Raw genomic sequence first — 16,910 nt, 5'->3', positions numbered from 1 at the left:
GCAGAGAAGAGGGACTAGGCACCCAAGTTTGCCTCAAATAAATGAAAAATGAACTCTGAATTCCTTTTTGTGCCTTTGAAACTGTTCTTCATGTGTATAATTAGTCAAAAGACCCTGGATTCCCTATTGGTAATTGCTGAAGCTAACAGCCATGCTGCATAAATAAAGCACATTTTAGTCACCATGTTTTTACTATAGTTATTCAGCCTGGAAAGCTGACAGATACCAGCTTCAAATGCATGACATTTCCTGCAGAATCTCAGGTTAAATAAAACTGAAGGTTCAGAAATGCATTTGGTTCCTGTGTGGAAATGTTGACTATTCCTGGATTAATTCTTTCAAATAAGCAAATGGCTAGGTAACAAAAGAAAAAACAAACTGAAGTTTGTGTTTCACGCTACAAGTGACCTGGCCAAGTGTGGCTAGAATTCCCTTTTAAAATCAAACAACATTGATGCATCTCCCAGGGTCCTGTAGTATGAATGCTAAAAGGATTAAAACTACTCAGGTCACACAGCTTTATTTTACTCTTTACAAGGGGCATGTTAAATCCGAGACTTTATACTCCTTGTTTACATAGATATGGGTACATGGCAGGAAATTACATAATTTAACCTGTGCCATGAAGGAAAATACCCCTTTGTGTTCAGTTTTGGAGTCAAATACACAAGGAACTGAATTTTCTCCACTTCTTTCCTACTGAAGTCTTTTTCATTAAAAAGTAATAACACAGCAAAAAAAAGTTACAAAAATAATACTACAATAATATAAATATTTAAGTGAAAACAGCTTTGTAGTTAGTAAATGCTTGAGTAGAAGCAGTCTATCCACACACCCTCCTTTATGAGCATTGCAGAATTGTTTGAAAGCAAAAGAAAAGTAGGGGGTTGTTTTTAATTTGTTATTATGCAATTCTCAAAGGTGGAACAAGGTACCCGATCTAGACAGAAGGGGGATGGAATGAACAGGAGGAATAATAAATCGGCATAAATAATTAACAGCTCACTAGGTTTTAAAAAATGAGTTAATGTTAATTATTTGAAATTTTGTTAACAGATCTAAAATCTTTTAAAATTAATTTCAAATACTCATTAGTCCTTTAAGACCACTCTCAGAGAGGTGGCAGAACTTTGAAGACAGAGAAAAGATGCCCACAAAATTTGATGCCAAGTTTACAGCCGACTAAATGAGCCAAGCATGCTTTTTCTGTTTAAAAAAAAAGGAACGTTAAGCATCGGGATGAGGGATTATAGTTGATCCAGATTGCAATTTCCAATAAGTTTGTATTGTACCTCTTGAATCTCCTGTGCACCCTGGAAAACTCTCAGACATTCTCCTCCAGTGTCAGCCCAGCATATCCAGAGCTCAGGCTCACAGGTCTGGTGTTATTGCTAGACCTCTTAAGAAATTACCTTCTGCATCCTTTTGATCACAGTGCAAATGTACTGTTAACATCAAGGAAAAAAGCCACATGCAAGTAATTCTTATGAAATGGGATATATCTAGGTTCCATGGTGTAAAACCTACTGACACACAAAAGCCCCAAAGTCACTTCAGCAGCAGATGTTACAGACAGAAAACAATTATGTAAGTAGTTAAGCTCAATTTCCTGCTGTTTCAGGTTGGTTTTTTTTCCAATCAATATATTTCCTGAGGCCCTGCCCAAAATAATTTTCAGTATCTTAGTAGTGATGGAAGCCTTTGGGCAGTTACTCCACACTCTTATCAGATATACCAAATTAGATAAGTCTAAAGTATGGGCCAGACTCTTTTCAGGGGTGCCCAGCAACAGGATGAGGAGCAACAGGCAAAAACTGAACACAGGAAGTTCCATCTGAGCACAAGGAAAAACTTACTTACTTTGAGGGTGACAGAGTACTGAAACAGAGGGGCTGTGGAGTCTCCTCCAGAGATATTCAAAACATACCTGGATGCAATCCTGTGCAGCCTGCTCTAGGTGAACCTGCTGTAACAGTGGGGTGGAACTAGATGATCTCCACAGGTCCCTTTCAACCCCTATTATTCTGTGATTTATCAGATCTATCTATCTTATCTTCTCTGTGCATGTTAGGACCTATTTTATCCTCTACAAGGTCTTTTGCACTGTTTTTTGTAATTTCCCATGCAAGGAACAGCCCTTTGAGATTTTGTGCACTAAACTAATAAATTACTATTTTGCATGACATATCACAATGCTTAGCAGAAGAAGTTCTTTTCAGATCTCACTCATCTTAACCTTTCATGTTTATATTTGGCCCACAGAAAAAAAAACCAAAACATCTTCCACCAAATCTAGTAATGCAAATTATTGAACTTTCATTTCACATGTAGCTCATAATCTTTCTGCCTTTGCAGCTTCTCTCAGTATTAGAAATAAATTACAGCTGCTAGAATCAGGTCTGTCTATCAGATTTGGGAAAAAGTTACTAATTTTCTCTATTTCTTAGCAAAAGATGAAAGTCTGTTCAGTAGAGCAAAAGTTGACTACAGTTAAAATTAACTAGAGGAAATACAATCCATAATTAAGGCAGAGTACTCACAGCCACAGATGCAGTATGAATAGTGTTCCAAGTGTATTGGCATGACAGGAAGACAGGAGCATTTCTAAATTATTAGAAGGTCACTTGCAACACAAATTTGGCACAAAATCTGTAAGGGGTAGAGGACAAGCACCAAATTTTCAGAAGTCCATCAAGCCATTCAGCCCAAAGCCCATCTCACTTGATAGCACCACATGCATTCAAACCTTCAGCTGCCACATCTTGTTCCAGTGTGCCTGACACCTTCCTCATACATGTGTCACCGTGACATTGGCTGGAGCACCTTGGTGAAAGCGCAACTCTACAACAAGCATCACCAAGGACAGGGAGAGCCTGTGCAGCTTCTCAGGGCCTTAAACCAGTCCTGCCTGGCCCAGAGTTGGGCTCTGACATGCATCACTGAGGCAGAAAAAACATACTCTTAAAAAAAGCTGATAAACTTTTACAGTGTAATGACACACCTGTAAAGGGGGGGGGGAAGCACAGCATTTTAAGTAGGAAGGTAAATGGACCCTCACTAGAAATGTAAGTGGTGCTCCTACAAAATGCAACTATTTGTTATTAATGGAAACATTAGTCAATAAAGACTGTGGTGTAAAACAAGCAATTTAGGGCCATATGCTTATTTATTTGATTCAACAGCATTTGCTAAATGTCAGCATTTTTGCTAGTGGCTGGCTCTGTAGCCATCAGAGTGGTAACAAATCCTTCTTCCTCAGCAACAAACAAGGTACAGGCTAGGGCAGTGGGGAGAGTACCACTGAGGGGACATAAAAAGCTGTATTTAAACAGTTGTGTTTGCTTTTCTGGGGGGAAAAAAAAAAAAAAGAATACTGGCACTTTGCAAGTGCTGCCAACACAAACCCTGTGAGCAAGCCAGCTGATATCAGCTGACCAAGGACTTTGGACATTTTATCCATCCCTCTTCAAACAGGCAACCTTTTGTCTGGGCTGTTTGACCAAAACAAGCCTGGGAGTAGAAGCAGAAGCCTGCTTGTGGAAGGCATGATTAAGTTAATGCAATCTAAGATACACAGCACCAGAAGTTACATGAACTGAGCTCAAGATCAAACATGGTTTGACCCCCTCAAATAAAATGGGTTTTTTACTATACTGGATGTGCTGTGGGATAAATGCATAAGAGAACATTGTTCTCCTTGTTGCCTGGAGCTTCACCACCAGCATTTACAAGAGGAACCTAACCGGACACGTGTACTATAAGATGTTTTCTTGGAGATGGCCAGTTCTGTCTGGTCTAGACTGGTGATGAGGAATAGCAGCCTCATGTCCTTGCCTAGATTAAGTGGCGATAATTTGCACAACAAAACTTGCTACTGAAACTAGCTCCTTAGCTGGCAGATGGAGGGACTTGGACTGTGGTGGCAGTGTCTCTGGTATGAGATCTGTTCACTATCACCGGAATAAATGTGGCTGGCCTCAGACATGGAACACAAAGGTGTATTTCCCAGAGTCATATTAGCTAGAGTTCACAATATGAATGTAAAGTCCATTTTATGATTTTATGCTCACTGTGGCGGAATGCATGGAAATGCTTATGTAAGGGCAGGTAAGTCAGGCCATACCTCATCAAGCACAAAGCCTTTTGATACAAAAATTAACATGTTTAAATTTTTTGAACAAATCAGAACCAGCAGAAGGAATTTAGTGCAGATGAGCACTCTGCATTGAGTGGCTCTGCTGCTTTTACTTGGCCTTGAGAGCCAAGTAAAAGCTGGATGTCTTGCCTTGTCAGGCTGTATCTTATGAAACTACTCCATGCTGGATTCCTGCCAAGCAGGCTGAAGCTGTGGGGAGCATACATACAAACTCCAGTGAGCTAGACTGGCCCTGCAGGAGCCCTGAGTGCTGTTATTCTGACTCCGTACACCGAGAAAGCTACTCATGCCCTAATGACAGAGTAGCTGTCTCTGGAGGTAGAGGAGGATGGAAACTCACCACTGATAAGATGCTTTCCCAGCTTCTTTCAGCAGGCATAGACAATTTTCAAGTACCAATCAGAGCATTGTGACTGGTAGCATTTGGGGCTAAAGTGGCAAACAGAGGCAATAATAACGCTGTGGCCTGCTTCCTTGCTCAACAGTCTTGCCTCTGTGGAATAAGGGAGTCTTATCAAGGACTTACCACTTCTTTTTTTTTGCACCTTTCCTTAGTGGCACAAGGTGGATGGAGTGAGGAATACATTACCTTCTCTCCTTGCACAGAATCAACATCAACATAAAGGGTTGCTTCTCTGGTGGTGGCGGGGGGGTGTGAGTTTTGGGCTGTGTGGCACCCCTGGCCTGATGCTGGTGACACCTCTCTCTTCTCCTGTGCTGAAGGTGCTGTGCAGATTGAGTTGTGGGAAATAGAAATGCTTTTTCCCTCAGTCACTATTTAGAAATTCAGTTTAAACCCAGATGGAGTGAAATGGAGGTGGGGGTTGCCTCAGTGGGCTCCATTCTTGCTGTAGGGACTTGTTTGACACAAGGATGGTCCCTGTAGAGGAACATGGGTCCCACCACCAGCATGGACTGTGCCAGTCAAGAATGAAGCCAAAGATGCCTGTGAAATCCCAGATGAAGGTGTATAGCCTGGGTTTAAAATGTTGGGATTATTAAGTCAGAAGTGCTGGCTGCTGGCTGGTGGGGGGGTGCTGGTGAAGCAACATGAGAAAGGTATGCCTTCATGCTCATCCTGCAGTTTATTTTCACTTTTGAAACCTCTAAGCCAGCACTTCACATGATCAGCCTATTCTGTTTTGATTTTTTTTGTGTTTTTTGTTGTTTGTTTTGGTTTTTAGTTATGTAAAACTCAGCGTGCTTAGCACCTAAGAAGAGTAAGAAAAAGAACCTCTACTTGAATTTTTCTTTGACTTGACAAGTTTATATCTGCTTCCTAACAACTATAATTTTTATTTTCACATTCCTAGACTCAAAAGACTCTAACTTTGGGGGAAAACAGACCAAAATCAACATAGATATGTGCTCCCATCTCTATATAATAAGTCTGTTGCATGAATCAGAGCATTCCTTGGAGCACACAAAAATTGCTGCCTTTCATATCACTTAAGCACAGGGTGTTTCAGTAGGGGTCCAACTGTAATACAAAATATGTCCACAGAAATTCAAATCTTGAAAAAATAAGTATTTTGATCCTTGTAGACACATCGCAAATACATTTGGAACATTCTTGTTTCCCAGGATAACAGAAACATAATTAGGCTAAGCCTTCCACACTTTCTCTTTAAACTCATTGGATTTATTTACCAAAAATCATTGCCTAGATAAGCCCAGCAAATATCTCTGAAAACTGGTTGTAAATACATTAAAAGCTTAAATATAAATATTTTCTCTTCATAAAGTGCTGGCTTTTATCAATACTGTGAGTTGCTCACACTTCATCCCTTGCAGCCTCTTTAAATCCTCTGTTTGACATTTTGAAGGTGCCATGCTCGTTCTAATATACATTACACAAAAAGAGCTATTATAAAATTCCTGACTTTTTCTTGTTTGCATGACAAAAGGGGAATGGCAAATCCTCCAACTGGAGCAGATAATCACTCTCCTGTGAAAAGCCTACAATCCACATCCTCTGTTTTCTTCTCAGCTGAGCTTCAACTGCATTTGGTCAATAATTTTATGTGTGAAGCCCGTAAAACATCTTCCAATACACATTGGATGGTGAAGAGTCCTGGTAAATTAGACACCAGCCACAGAAGTTACATCCGGATCCAAGAAAGCCAGGTGCTGCTGGAGCAATTGGGCATTGTCATTTAATGCCATCAAGTTTTTTTGAAGAGCCCCCATTACATAGTAGGACCACTATCCAGAGTGAAGACAAATTAGGTGGATAAAGGTTTATAGAATCAAGACTTCAGACATGCTTAAAGAGGGACCATTACAAATGTGTGAACTGCAGTTTTATCCACACGGCTCTCGCTTTATAAACATAACAAATTCTCTGCTGGAATTGAGTGGATAGAGCATATCTGAAGGAAACTTTGAATGCAGTTTGTGACCAAAGCCTCCAAAGCGGGTACTCCTGTGACTGCATTTGCCCGTGCAAATCAGTAATGTGCCATTTAGCTGAGGGGGCAGCCCAGAGGGAGCAGCTGGGCATATGGAGCCCTCTTAAGGGGCTGAGAGGGTGAGAGAGATTTCAGCAAAAAAAACCCTTTCCCCCCTCTAATTTACAAGAAGAGGAGTTTTTTACATCAGTTGAAGTTCAGGTGGTCAAATGAAGTGGGTATTTTTCACTGCTATTTGTGTCTTTGGAATGAATGTAACAGAAAATATTGATTTGTTCAGAGAAAAATGCTACACAAAGAGAAAGATTAAAGAATGTTCTGCCCTGGGTCCATGTTTCTGTTTTAGCCTTAAAACGTAATTAAACTAAATAACGTGCCCCCTTAACATCTAACAGAGACTTTATCATGTTTAAGGAGGCAAGTTTCCTAAAAGGTTATAAAGACAAAATGTAACATAAGTGTTTAGCCAGGCTCTTTCAGATGGCTTTGTTGCCCTCCTCTGTAGGAAAGGCTGCCTCAGCTGACACTTGTTTTAATGAGGGATGAAACACAACAGGGGCTTTTGTACAAGTTAATTTCATCGGTTAATCTGGACAGATCTTTTCTCAGGGCAGACCATTCACCCTGGACATTGGATAAAACTGGACCAATTTTAAATCATTTACACAGACACACAAAATCCAAAGAACTTCTGATGCTGAAGACATTTATATGTATGTTCAGGTCCTTCTATTCTTGTTACTACTGGAGAACGTGAAAATCTGCTCCATGTGCCATGCTCCTTCACACTTTTATTGATCGCATTTTATTTTTTCAATTAACTTCTCCTGGGATTATTTTTAAAAATAGACTTCCATTATCTTATGCCAGCAAAGACCAGGGGAGCCAAGGATATGAGCTTCAGATTTAAAGGCTGGCTTCAAGGCAAACAACCAAGCCCCTCCAGGTTGGCTTTGGTCTCCAGAGACAGCTCTCTTAACACTATATTAATAGCATTCAAAATACCAATATTCTTCATCCATATTGTGGAAAAGCAGAGTGGATTCTCATGCTTATGACAGGTGATCTGGCTTTTATATAAAGCCTTCTTCTTTTAAGCACAAGTATTATTAAACACACTGGAATCTGTAAAGACTGAATCAACATATTTCTAAAATGCCAGGCCTGTACATCAGCTTGTGTGATTCAGAAGCAGTGTAAAAGGCCATAAACCATTCACCTGCTGTGATTCACTGCCTTGATTCATACACTTGATACAAATATTCAGAGATCAAAGTGGTACCTACCCCCGAAAAAAAAATAAAAAAATATTTTTTTAATGCTTAATGCTTAAAGATGGACTTCCAGCTAAAGCATTACTCTCCGGATTGATATTGGCTATTTTACACAGCAAGTCCCCTGCGGTAAAGGTTGACACTTCCTTTAAGAATCACATGGTGTGGTACATAAAGCAATGTACTCTGCAGATGTGTTTCCTCCCTGACCTAGGCTGAACGTGAAACTGATCAATTTGGGGTTTTCTGGGCAAAAGTTTACAGGGAATTAAAAAATGAAGGAAACTTCCTCCCCGTGAAAGAATCTGGAGGCTCCCCTAAACCTTCTTGTATCAACTTTGCAGTAGATGAAGGTGTTAAACCGGCATGTGTCTACTGACAGGGGAGTGATCCTTTTAAGTCCTCTGCTTCATCCCCACTTGTGGAATTTGTTGTGCCAGTGGGACAAGTCTGGCTATAAAACCCCATTGCAAGGGACCTCTGTCCCATGCAGGCAGCCTGCTACTGCACCTCTGTTGAGAGCAGCCCCAGGGAGATCTCTCCTTCATCTCTGCTTTACCAACAGAGGAGGATGGACATGAAGTTTGCCCGAATGCTCTGCGTGCTCTGCCTGGTCATCACTGTCCGAGCATTTACCCAGGAAGGGCTCAAGGAGGTGTTGCTGAAGCAGCTGGGGCTCTCTGAGATCCCTAAGCTTCATAAGAGAGACATGGTGGATCTGGTTATCCCAGACCATGTAAAGAACAAATACTTCTCCATGCTGAAGCGCCAGAGGGTGAAGCGCCAAGCTTTGCCGAGCCTGGCCAGCATCCTCAGGGGGATCCCTGGCAATGCAGGTAACATTTCTGCTGTCACTCTCGGGAGCTCACAATGAGCTGTGCCACTACCAGGGGAATCTGCCATGCTCCTACAGGATGGGCAGAAGCAAAACCATGGGGCTAATGAAGTCCTGATCTGCCTCCAAACCTGAGCCGGGTAGAAGAGGTGCATGTAACATCATAAAGATTAATATGCACTAGTAACTCCTTGCACCTGGAGAGGGGGTCCTACAGTCTTTTCAAAAGGCAGACTGCTGCTGAAGCTTGATAGAAGTAGTAGCAAGTTGCCTTGCTACCCAGGCAACATTTTGGGCAGGTGGAAAAATTATATATAAAATAAATGTCTGTAGAAGTGGGTTTGTTTGGTTTTTTTCCAGTATGGAAAAATTACCAAGAAGGAAATCAACTTACGGCTTGTTTTGCTTTCAAAAGATTTAACACCCTGGGCAGCAAATGAAAACACCCTTTTCTTGCAAGTGGTGTTTTCCTGCTTTGAGGTACCAGCACAGAGAGATGGGCACCTTTCTGTGTTTGCTCAGTTTGTGGGCAACTTACATTGGAGATTTTTTTCCATTGCCTCCAGGTTGAAGAGACAGAGAGGGAGAATAAGGGCATTTGCAAGACATTGATTCAAGTGTGCATTAGTAAAAGGTGTGTTTAGGGACTATCTGCCACAAGGGCTCATCTTGGGAGCCTGGAAGGGGTATGTTGTGATTATAATTGTGGATGGGGGGGGGACTTTGCTCACCAGGATGGCAGAGACAGGCTGTCTTTTCTTGTTCCCAACATGCACAGGCATGGCAGAAGTCCTCTACTCTGACACCATCATGCGCCAGAACCTGATCTTTGACATGGAGGGCAGAATACCTAAAAACAGTGAAGTGACAATGGCTGAACTGAAACTTTTCAAAAAGCCTCTGGACAGAGCAAACCTGCCTGCCAGGCAGCCTCACAGGCCTGTATCCAATGCAAGAGTCAGCGTGTACTGGGTGCACCGGCAGCAGGATGGTACCAAAAGAACCTCCCTGATAGACTCCAGGTAAAAAAGAGACCTCTTCTGAAGGCAGAACTCCAGCTAAGGGGTATGGTTCCTCAGGGTGTCTTGTGTTTGTGCCTCTGGTCCATCTGATGAAGTTACATCAGTATAATCATGCTGTATAGATTCTAAACCCAGAAGGAATTTGTTAGAGCAGATACCAGGTTAAGAATGCAATATACAATGATTTGTTGAAATAATCTATTTCTCTGTCAAACTAAGCCATGTACTGCTAGATCTTACCCTCTAGAAACCTCCACCTGGTTCAATTCTCTCTCATACTCAAACTCACATAGGTTCTGGCTGCTGATGTTATTTTCACTGGCCATTACGTTAACTGGTTTAAATAAGTAAACTATGCAAAAAGCATCTGATTCTGTAGCCTTGAGCTCTGGGGAAGTTTTACAACTCTTGAATTAGACATCAAAACAATTTTCTGGGTGGGCAGAAACTTTATAGCTCTAATGCAGCTAGGACAGGAGCAGGTGACAGTAGTGGTGTTTATCAGGCTGTCATCATGATCCCTGAGACTGTATACAATCCTCCACCACCATATTTCTGCATGAGCATGGATGAATACCTTGATGTGAGCATGCACAAAGGGTTTTATTTAGCCTTCCAGTGTCTGCTAGATTTTCGTGCTTCTTTTTGAGGTGTTACTTGCTATGAGTGCTTGCCCAGAGCATTAAGCAAAAATTCTGGTGTAATGAGAACACAAGACATGTAATGAGCACATGACAATGTACAGGAAGCAAAATATTCTGCTGCAATAACCAGCTCTGTGAGCTCAGGTTTTATCTGATGGGCTTTTCTCTCTAATGCCAAGCCCTTGTCATGCAGGCTGGTTCCCATACGCGAGTCAGGCTGGAAAAACTTTGATGTGACTCAGGCCGTGCATTACTGGCTGCGAAACAGGAGGCGGGAGCCAATGTTCCTGGAGGTCTGGATCGAAGGAGAAAGGGTAGGCAACCATGCCTTGGAAATGGCCAAAGCTGTGCGTTTCACCTCTCAGGACCCCAAGGATAAAGCCCTAGGCAAACCTGAACTGGTGCTTTACACCCTCAGCTTGGAAAACTATGGGTATGTATGGAACCTAAACCTGGTCTATCTCCACTGTAACTTTGCCCTTGAATTATTGTACTGCCAACAATTGTTGTGATTGTGCCAAGCCAGGGCATGCAGCTCTTGCCCTCCCAAGTAAACTGCTGTGTCTGGAGGAGATAGAAAGTTGCTGCTGAATCACAACACTCCTCTTCCTATATTTGTTGTCTGAATATTCGAATGAAACACAAACATGGCTCAAGTTTCACGTCTCAGGGCGCGTCTGTGCTATTAACAGAGGGGATTATTTCTCTCACCTTCCCAGTTTCCAGTTACAGCATCAGTTCTTGTTTCTCCCTTGGCTCACAGGGGCCCCGAGGACTGCACAGAGGAGGTGGTGGCGGGAAAGTCCGCCTGCTGCCGGCAGAAGCACTACATCAGCTTCCGCGAGCTCTCCTGGACGCAGTACTGGATCATCGAGCCAGCAGGGTACCAGGCTTACCGGTGCCAGGGGGGCTGCCTGCAGTCCCCCACCCCGCCCTGGCACTTCGGCTACGGGGAGCGCACCTGCGCTGTGACAGAGACCTCCCCCCTCCCCATGATGTACCTGGTGAAGAGAGGCAACCGCACCGAGATCGAAGCAGCCGAGTTTCCGAACATGATCGTTGAGAAGTGCAGCTGCGTCGCAGACGGCACGGCGCTGGTGTGAGGTGTGGGGAGCCATCCAGGGATGGCACAGAGTCCCCGTCCCGTCCCCCCCACCCCATGCCCCCAGGCCTGTCTAGAGCCACCCTGGTCCCCAGCCCCGGGTCCAGCGATAAAGGTCCTGAGGGACCCGCAAATACCCACTTGCAAGGGGCTGCAGCATCTGGGGCTGCAGCTCTCCCACATGCCACACTACCCTCCAGAGAGGGTGCACTTAAAGGCACTGTCATGTAGATTAACACAAGCACGAGCTTTGACCTGCCTTTTTGGTCCTGCTCACGAGACTATCTGTGAGGTCCTGCAATATTGAATGGAGATGGACATGGGAGAATCTACTGGTCTTGTGAAAACTTTTATTCATAAGAGAAAGGCTTGGGCAGGACAGCAGCACTTTCTCTCTCCCTTATCATTACATTTCAGGAGAGATAATAAAAGTTTCAAGCTATATTAAATGCCCCTGACAGCTGAGTTACATGTCCTGATTCTTCCATGGCTTCATTTGAACCAAAGCTGCTCTTCCATTTTTTTTCAAAATCTATGAGAAGTTGCAGCCTGCTGGTGAGACCTTATTTTCTCTCTTCCCTCAGCCCCGCCTTCCCCCACCCCCCCCCCCCCCCCCCCCCACCCCCCCCGTCCTTTGCATTTTACGAACTCCTACGAAGAGTGACACTCTGCCTTTCAGAGCAGCCTTCTAATTGCCAGTGTGAGTGAAAAGTCAGATACCCAATCCACATCCTAGCCAAGATGATAATCAGGGGATCTGCTCCAACTTTGGCTGGGAACAGCTGGAGCCTGGGAAAGGGGAACCCGGGGCAAACAGAAAGGGGCAGGCAGAGATCCTGCAGTACTTTGATAATTTTAGAGGAGCCGCTTAACAGTCTCAACATCTCATAGTTTTTGTTGTTAATTTAATGTGAAATTAGCTCCCATGCATAGAGCTAGATTTGCAGCCAGGACCTGAACTCCTGTCTGTTCCTGGAGCAGGTGCAGGAGAGCAGCCTGCACAATATCAGCACATTTCAGAATAAAAATAAAAAGCTGTTCACAACTACTGCCTTCTTGCCTACACTCCAGGGGGACACGTGCACTCCAGAGCTATGTGGGTGCTGGGGTTTCTCACAGCTGAACCAGCTTACCAAACAGCCAAGAAACAGTTTTTAACCATGGCAGGAAATAAGTTATCTGAAGATACCGAGCACTGGAAAGTCATGTCATCAGACCACAGCTCTCAGTATCTTTTTTGGCAAATGATGAATCAGGGCACTGTTTTTTTGCTTGTTTGTGTTTTGTTTTGGGTTGTTTTTTGTTGTTGTTGTTGTTGTTTTTGGTTGGTTTTTTAAGGAAAAAAAAAGCTATTTAGTAATTTTCTTTTAAAGGTACTCCTAGTGTTTATTTGTGTTTTTCTGTTTACATTTTTCCCTCTTCTGATTTTCTCAGTGATGATAAATCTGACCCTTTGAAAGTCCAGGCACCTGCATCCCTTTTTATGTTTGTTTTCTGTTTGCCAGAGATGAATGCAATCAGTTCATAATCACGACTGCTCAGATGACTGCCACCTTCTAGCTCAGTGGTCAGTAACTCTGTCACCCTTAGCAGGTCTCAGCTAGTTACCATATGCTCGATACAATATTACACAGGCCGTAAGGAGCCATCTATAACCACCAGATATCATGTTTTCACAGAGATGTTTCACAAACTGCCTGGCTCCTTATAAACACTGCTCTTCTTTGCATACAGTCCAGGTAGGTCTTTCAAGAACTTCTTGCTTCTTCTTGTGCTTCAAGTTTTGTGCAAATTCCTGATTCACTGAGCCTGGTTAGAGACATGAATGCAGGAAGCAGGACACACAGCACATGAATTCAAGTCCCTGAGATGATTCCCAAGCAGCATCAGCTGGTGGGTCTAAATCCAGACTAACCAGCCTGGAACTACCCAGCCCCCGCCCAGCTTCCAGCAGTGCTGGAAGGCAGCGGTGCCTACCCAGCCCCTCCTGGACAGCGGGAGGAGGTCAGAGCAGTTGTCACCTCTCCACCTTCAGGTGCCATTAGGTATGTTAATATCCATAGCCATCCTAATTGCTCAGCTATAACTGAAAGCAAAGCCTGCTGTGGGGTGGCTGTGTTAACTAACCGGGGTGCAGTCTTTAACATCTGCAGCTAAATGTTTTGGAGGAATCTTCAAAAATTTAAATTTATTTTAAAATAGCACCTTCCTGAGAAAAGACATCAGTACAAACAAATCTTTAAAATTTCAGCGTTCTCCAGAAAGCAAAATCTCTCCTAAGAATGAATTTCAGGTGGATCAAAAGTATTACCTTTGTTTCTGGAATAGGCAGAATAACATAAGTGACCTAATACCCCCACTCTGCACCATCATGGTATGTCTGTGCACCATGGGGCAGAGGCAGGGCCTCTGGTCAGGGATTTTGTTCCAAGAGCCAAGGTATTCATCAGTACTGCTGGAACTGGACACATCCTCCACCAGTAGCTTAGTGCCACCTACAGTAGCAAGCCCAGATGCTGTCAGACTCAGAAAACCAAAGGAAGACATTCTGGCAAAGTGGTGTTTAAGTCAAAACACTGCAGTGGCTTTTAGTAACCCATTTATTTATTCATGTTGCAGAGGCATAGGTGAAGTAAATGGGAAAGCTGCTGCTGTTCCTGCTGGTGATGATCCTTCTAAACTTCCACAAGTTATTTCTCCGTACCCCAGCTTAGAACATATAATCAATCCTGGTCTTACAGTGTGCTTGTGAATATGAACTCCTCAATACCTCTTACACTGGGGGAAGATCCCAGGATGGAAATGGCTAGTGGAAATCAAACCACTGTTAAGCCAAGCCAGGTAGGGTTTTGTGATATTTGATTTCTCTAAAGTTTTTTCTTCTGGGCTGGGATGAAAATACCAATTTTCACATAATAGCAGCAAGTTGCTGGTCCTTTGTGTCACAGAAGGAAGTCAGGAAAAAAATAAAATAAAATTCAGGTTTACCTTTGGTGATGGTTCTTGTTTGGTGATGTTGGATGTTGCAGAGTGCTCTGTTTGGCACTGATGCACTGAGCAATCAGTAGACCAAAAGCTTGTTAGAAAGCATCAAAGAAGGAAAGAGTTTGCTTCACCTCTGAACTTGCCAACCAGAAGCAATTTCTTTTCAACTCTGAATATTTTGCCTCAGTAATGAACTGTCCTGTTCCCTGCTATTTTTGTATTATATGTACTTATATTTCTTTCCAGGGTATAGATGGATCTGTACGAGGTTAGAAAAAGCCCTCCCTCAGTTTGTGCCAGTGTTTTCACGAGTTGATTTTTTTCAGTCAGTTAATTTGAAATGCAAGTGAAACATGAGACAGTGCTCTGGATCTAAATGTTTGAAATAAATGTATTCAAAATGACACTTCAGAAGAATTCTGCTAAGTCACACCACTTGGTTGTTGAGGAAGTGTTTGCGTGGGAGCATGAACTTTTCTCTCTGGAACGCTATTCACAGTTTTGGTGCGTTTACGAGAAACACTTGAAATTCAAAGCTGCATTAATCCTTGGAAAAAGAAAGACACAAGCAGGGTACCGCAAACTCTGCATTATCCTCTTGGCCCTGGACTAGAATAATCACCTCTATTCTGAGGCCATTCTGTGCAATGGAAATGGCCTATGCTACCTTGGAATGGTTTTGGTTTGTATGTATATATTTTTTGCTGGTATTTATTGACTTATTTTCTTGCCTAAATTCTTAGAAAGCTTCAAGCACTGCACCTGCTTGTTTCTTTTCTACTGAAGGATCATTCCTGTTCATTATCCAGCCGTTTTCTGAAGGACACCCTATTGCCATGTCAAAGTCTAGCCTTGCCAAGTGTCCACACAGCTCTCCAGACATAGTATTTCTCTAGGCTAACCCTTTCTGTGGAGCATATACCAGAGCAAGTACGTGTTCTGTTTAGCGCAGCAGAAGCTAAATAATTCTCAAATAAATGTGCCAAGGTGTGGAGCTGGTTCAAAGCACACATAAGCTGTTGTCCTCTAGCACATATGTAGGTTGTTTCTTTAAATTCTGACACTACTGAAGTCACAGTTGATCAATAAAGTGTTTGGTGCTACTACTGATTTAAAGTATTCCAGTTCCTCTTCAGTCTCCTGTGTTTTATTCCTTTATGCTACTTCAGATGTGCTGGCACCAATTTGTTACAGCTACATCATATGCTCCATCTGATAACTCATCTGGTTTAACAGGGAACCCCCAACAACAAAAGAAGGCAAGTCAGTGACTCATGGGGTAGATTTGGAAACAGCTGTGTCGGTGCAGCTGAAGCAAGGGTGCAACTGAAGTAAAGGGAAATAGGTAAGAGTAGTTGCCAAAATACATCATTAATCTGGCCCATTCACTTTTGACTCATGCTATTCTTTCCATCCTAGCAAGGAACTTAAATGTACTTATATAGCTGAAGGCTCTCCTGCCTCAATGAGCAAATTTATGAGCTGGACAAGACCACACTGAAGGCTCACCCTTCAAGTGGGCCAGTCTGTAACATTCCTTGCTGCCACATATGCACCAGCAAAACTTCATTACGTTGAGGTGACCTCCCAGGTACCCTCCATTTCAGTTTCCTAATGAAACACTCAGTATACAAAACAATTTCCTTTCCATCCAGAATCCACTTGTCCTGTTACAACCCCCAATAGATGTGATTTGCAGAGTCTTCATGTCTCTCTCCTTTATCCTGAAATTTTCCAAGACTCCCTTGTAGATTAAAATGTCAGACATGTCAAGTGCATTCCTGCTACCAAACACCTACTCACCAGATCATCTGCTGCCGATAAATCACTGTTCATCACATAAACCAGATTATACTAACGATAAACTGCAAAAAGCCAGGTTCATTACCCTGGGAACACATGCAGGCAAACAGAGAACAGTGCAAAGGTGCTCTAACCTCACGTGCCGTGATTTCTGCTCAGAAGGCTGTCAAACAGACCCACCAGTGCTGCAGAGCTGCCCCCGGAGGCTGCCGGAAGGAAAGGGAGGCAGGACGTGCCTCCTCCCGCAGCGCAGCCCCGCAGCGCAGCCCCGCAGCGACCCCTGCCGGCCGGGACACGGGCAGGGTAAACCCGGCGCCGAGACTTGTCAGACGCTGCTCGGGGACGAAGCATCGCCCGGCAGGTACGCCACGCCCTGGGAGACTATTCCATTGTCTTCGTGTAGGAAAAGCACTAACCAAACATCGTAAATTTCCCATTCAGTTGATCACTCTGCATCTTACCGACCTTCAGCAGCCGGCAAGTGTACTTCATTCTTTTTAATTCCATAAGTGTGTGTCTCTCATTTCCCTCAGATATTTTTCCAGAGCCAAATAAGATAATACCCTTATTAATTTCTTCTAAAATAAATACTTAGATGCATTAATTACTTCTATCATACTGATACCTGACACCCCCACAGAAATGCAGAAAACAGCATATTTATTTATAACAACCTCA

General features: G+C 43.2%; 1 protein-coding gene across 1 annotated transcript; it reads left to right on the top strand.

Annotated features, from left to right (window-relative positions):
* Positions 1–8,328: 8,328 nt before the first annotated feature.
* On the top strand, positions 8,329–12,036 carry LOC127382883 (left-right determination factor 1-like). The gene is made up of 4 exons (XM_051615032.1): positions 8,329–8,677; positions 9,464–9,698; positions 10,536–10,775; positions 11,106–12,036. The coding sequence occupies exons 1-4, from the start codon at positions 8,329–8,331 to the stop codon at positions 11,443–11,445; spliced, it is 1,164 nt and encodes a 387-aa protein (XP_051470992.1). The 3' UTR covers positions 11,446–12,036.
* Positions 12,037–16,910: the final 4,874 nt, after the last annotated feature.

The sequence above is a fragment of the Apus apus genome, chromosome 3 (genome assembly GCF_020740795.1).
Source record: "Apus apus isolate bApuApu2 chromosome 3, bApuApu2.pri.cur, whole genome shotgun sequence".
Classification (NCBI taxonomy): Eukaryota; Metazoa; Chordata; class Aves; order Apodiformes; family Apodidae; genus Apus; species Apus apus.
This window is presented reverse-complemented; position numbering and strand designations above follow the sequence as displayed.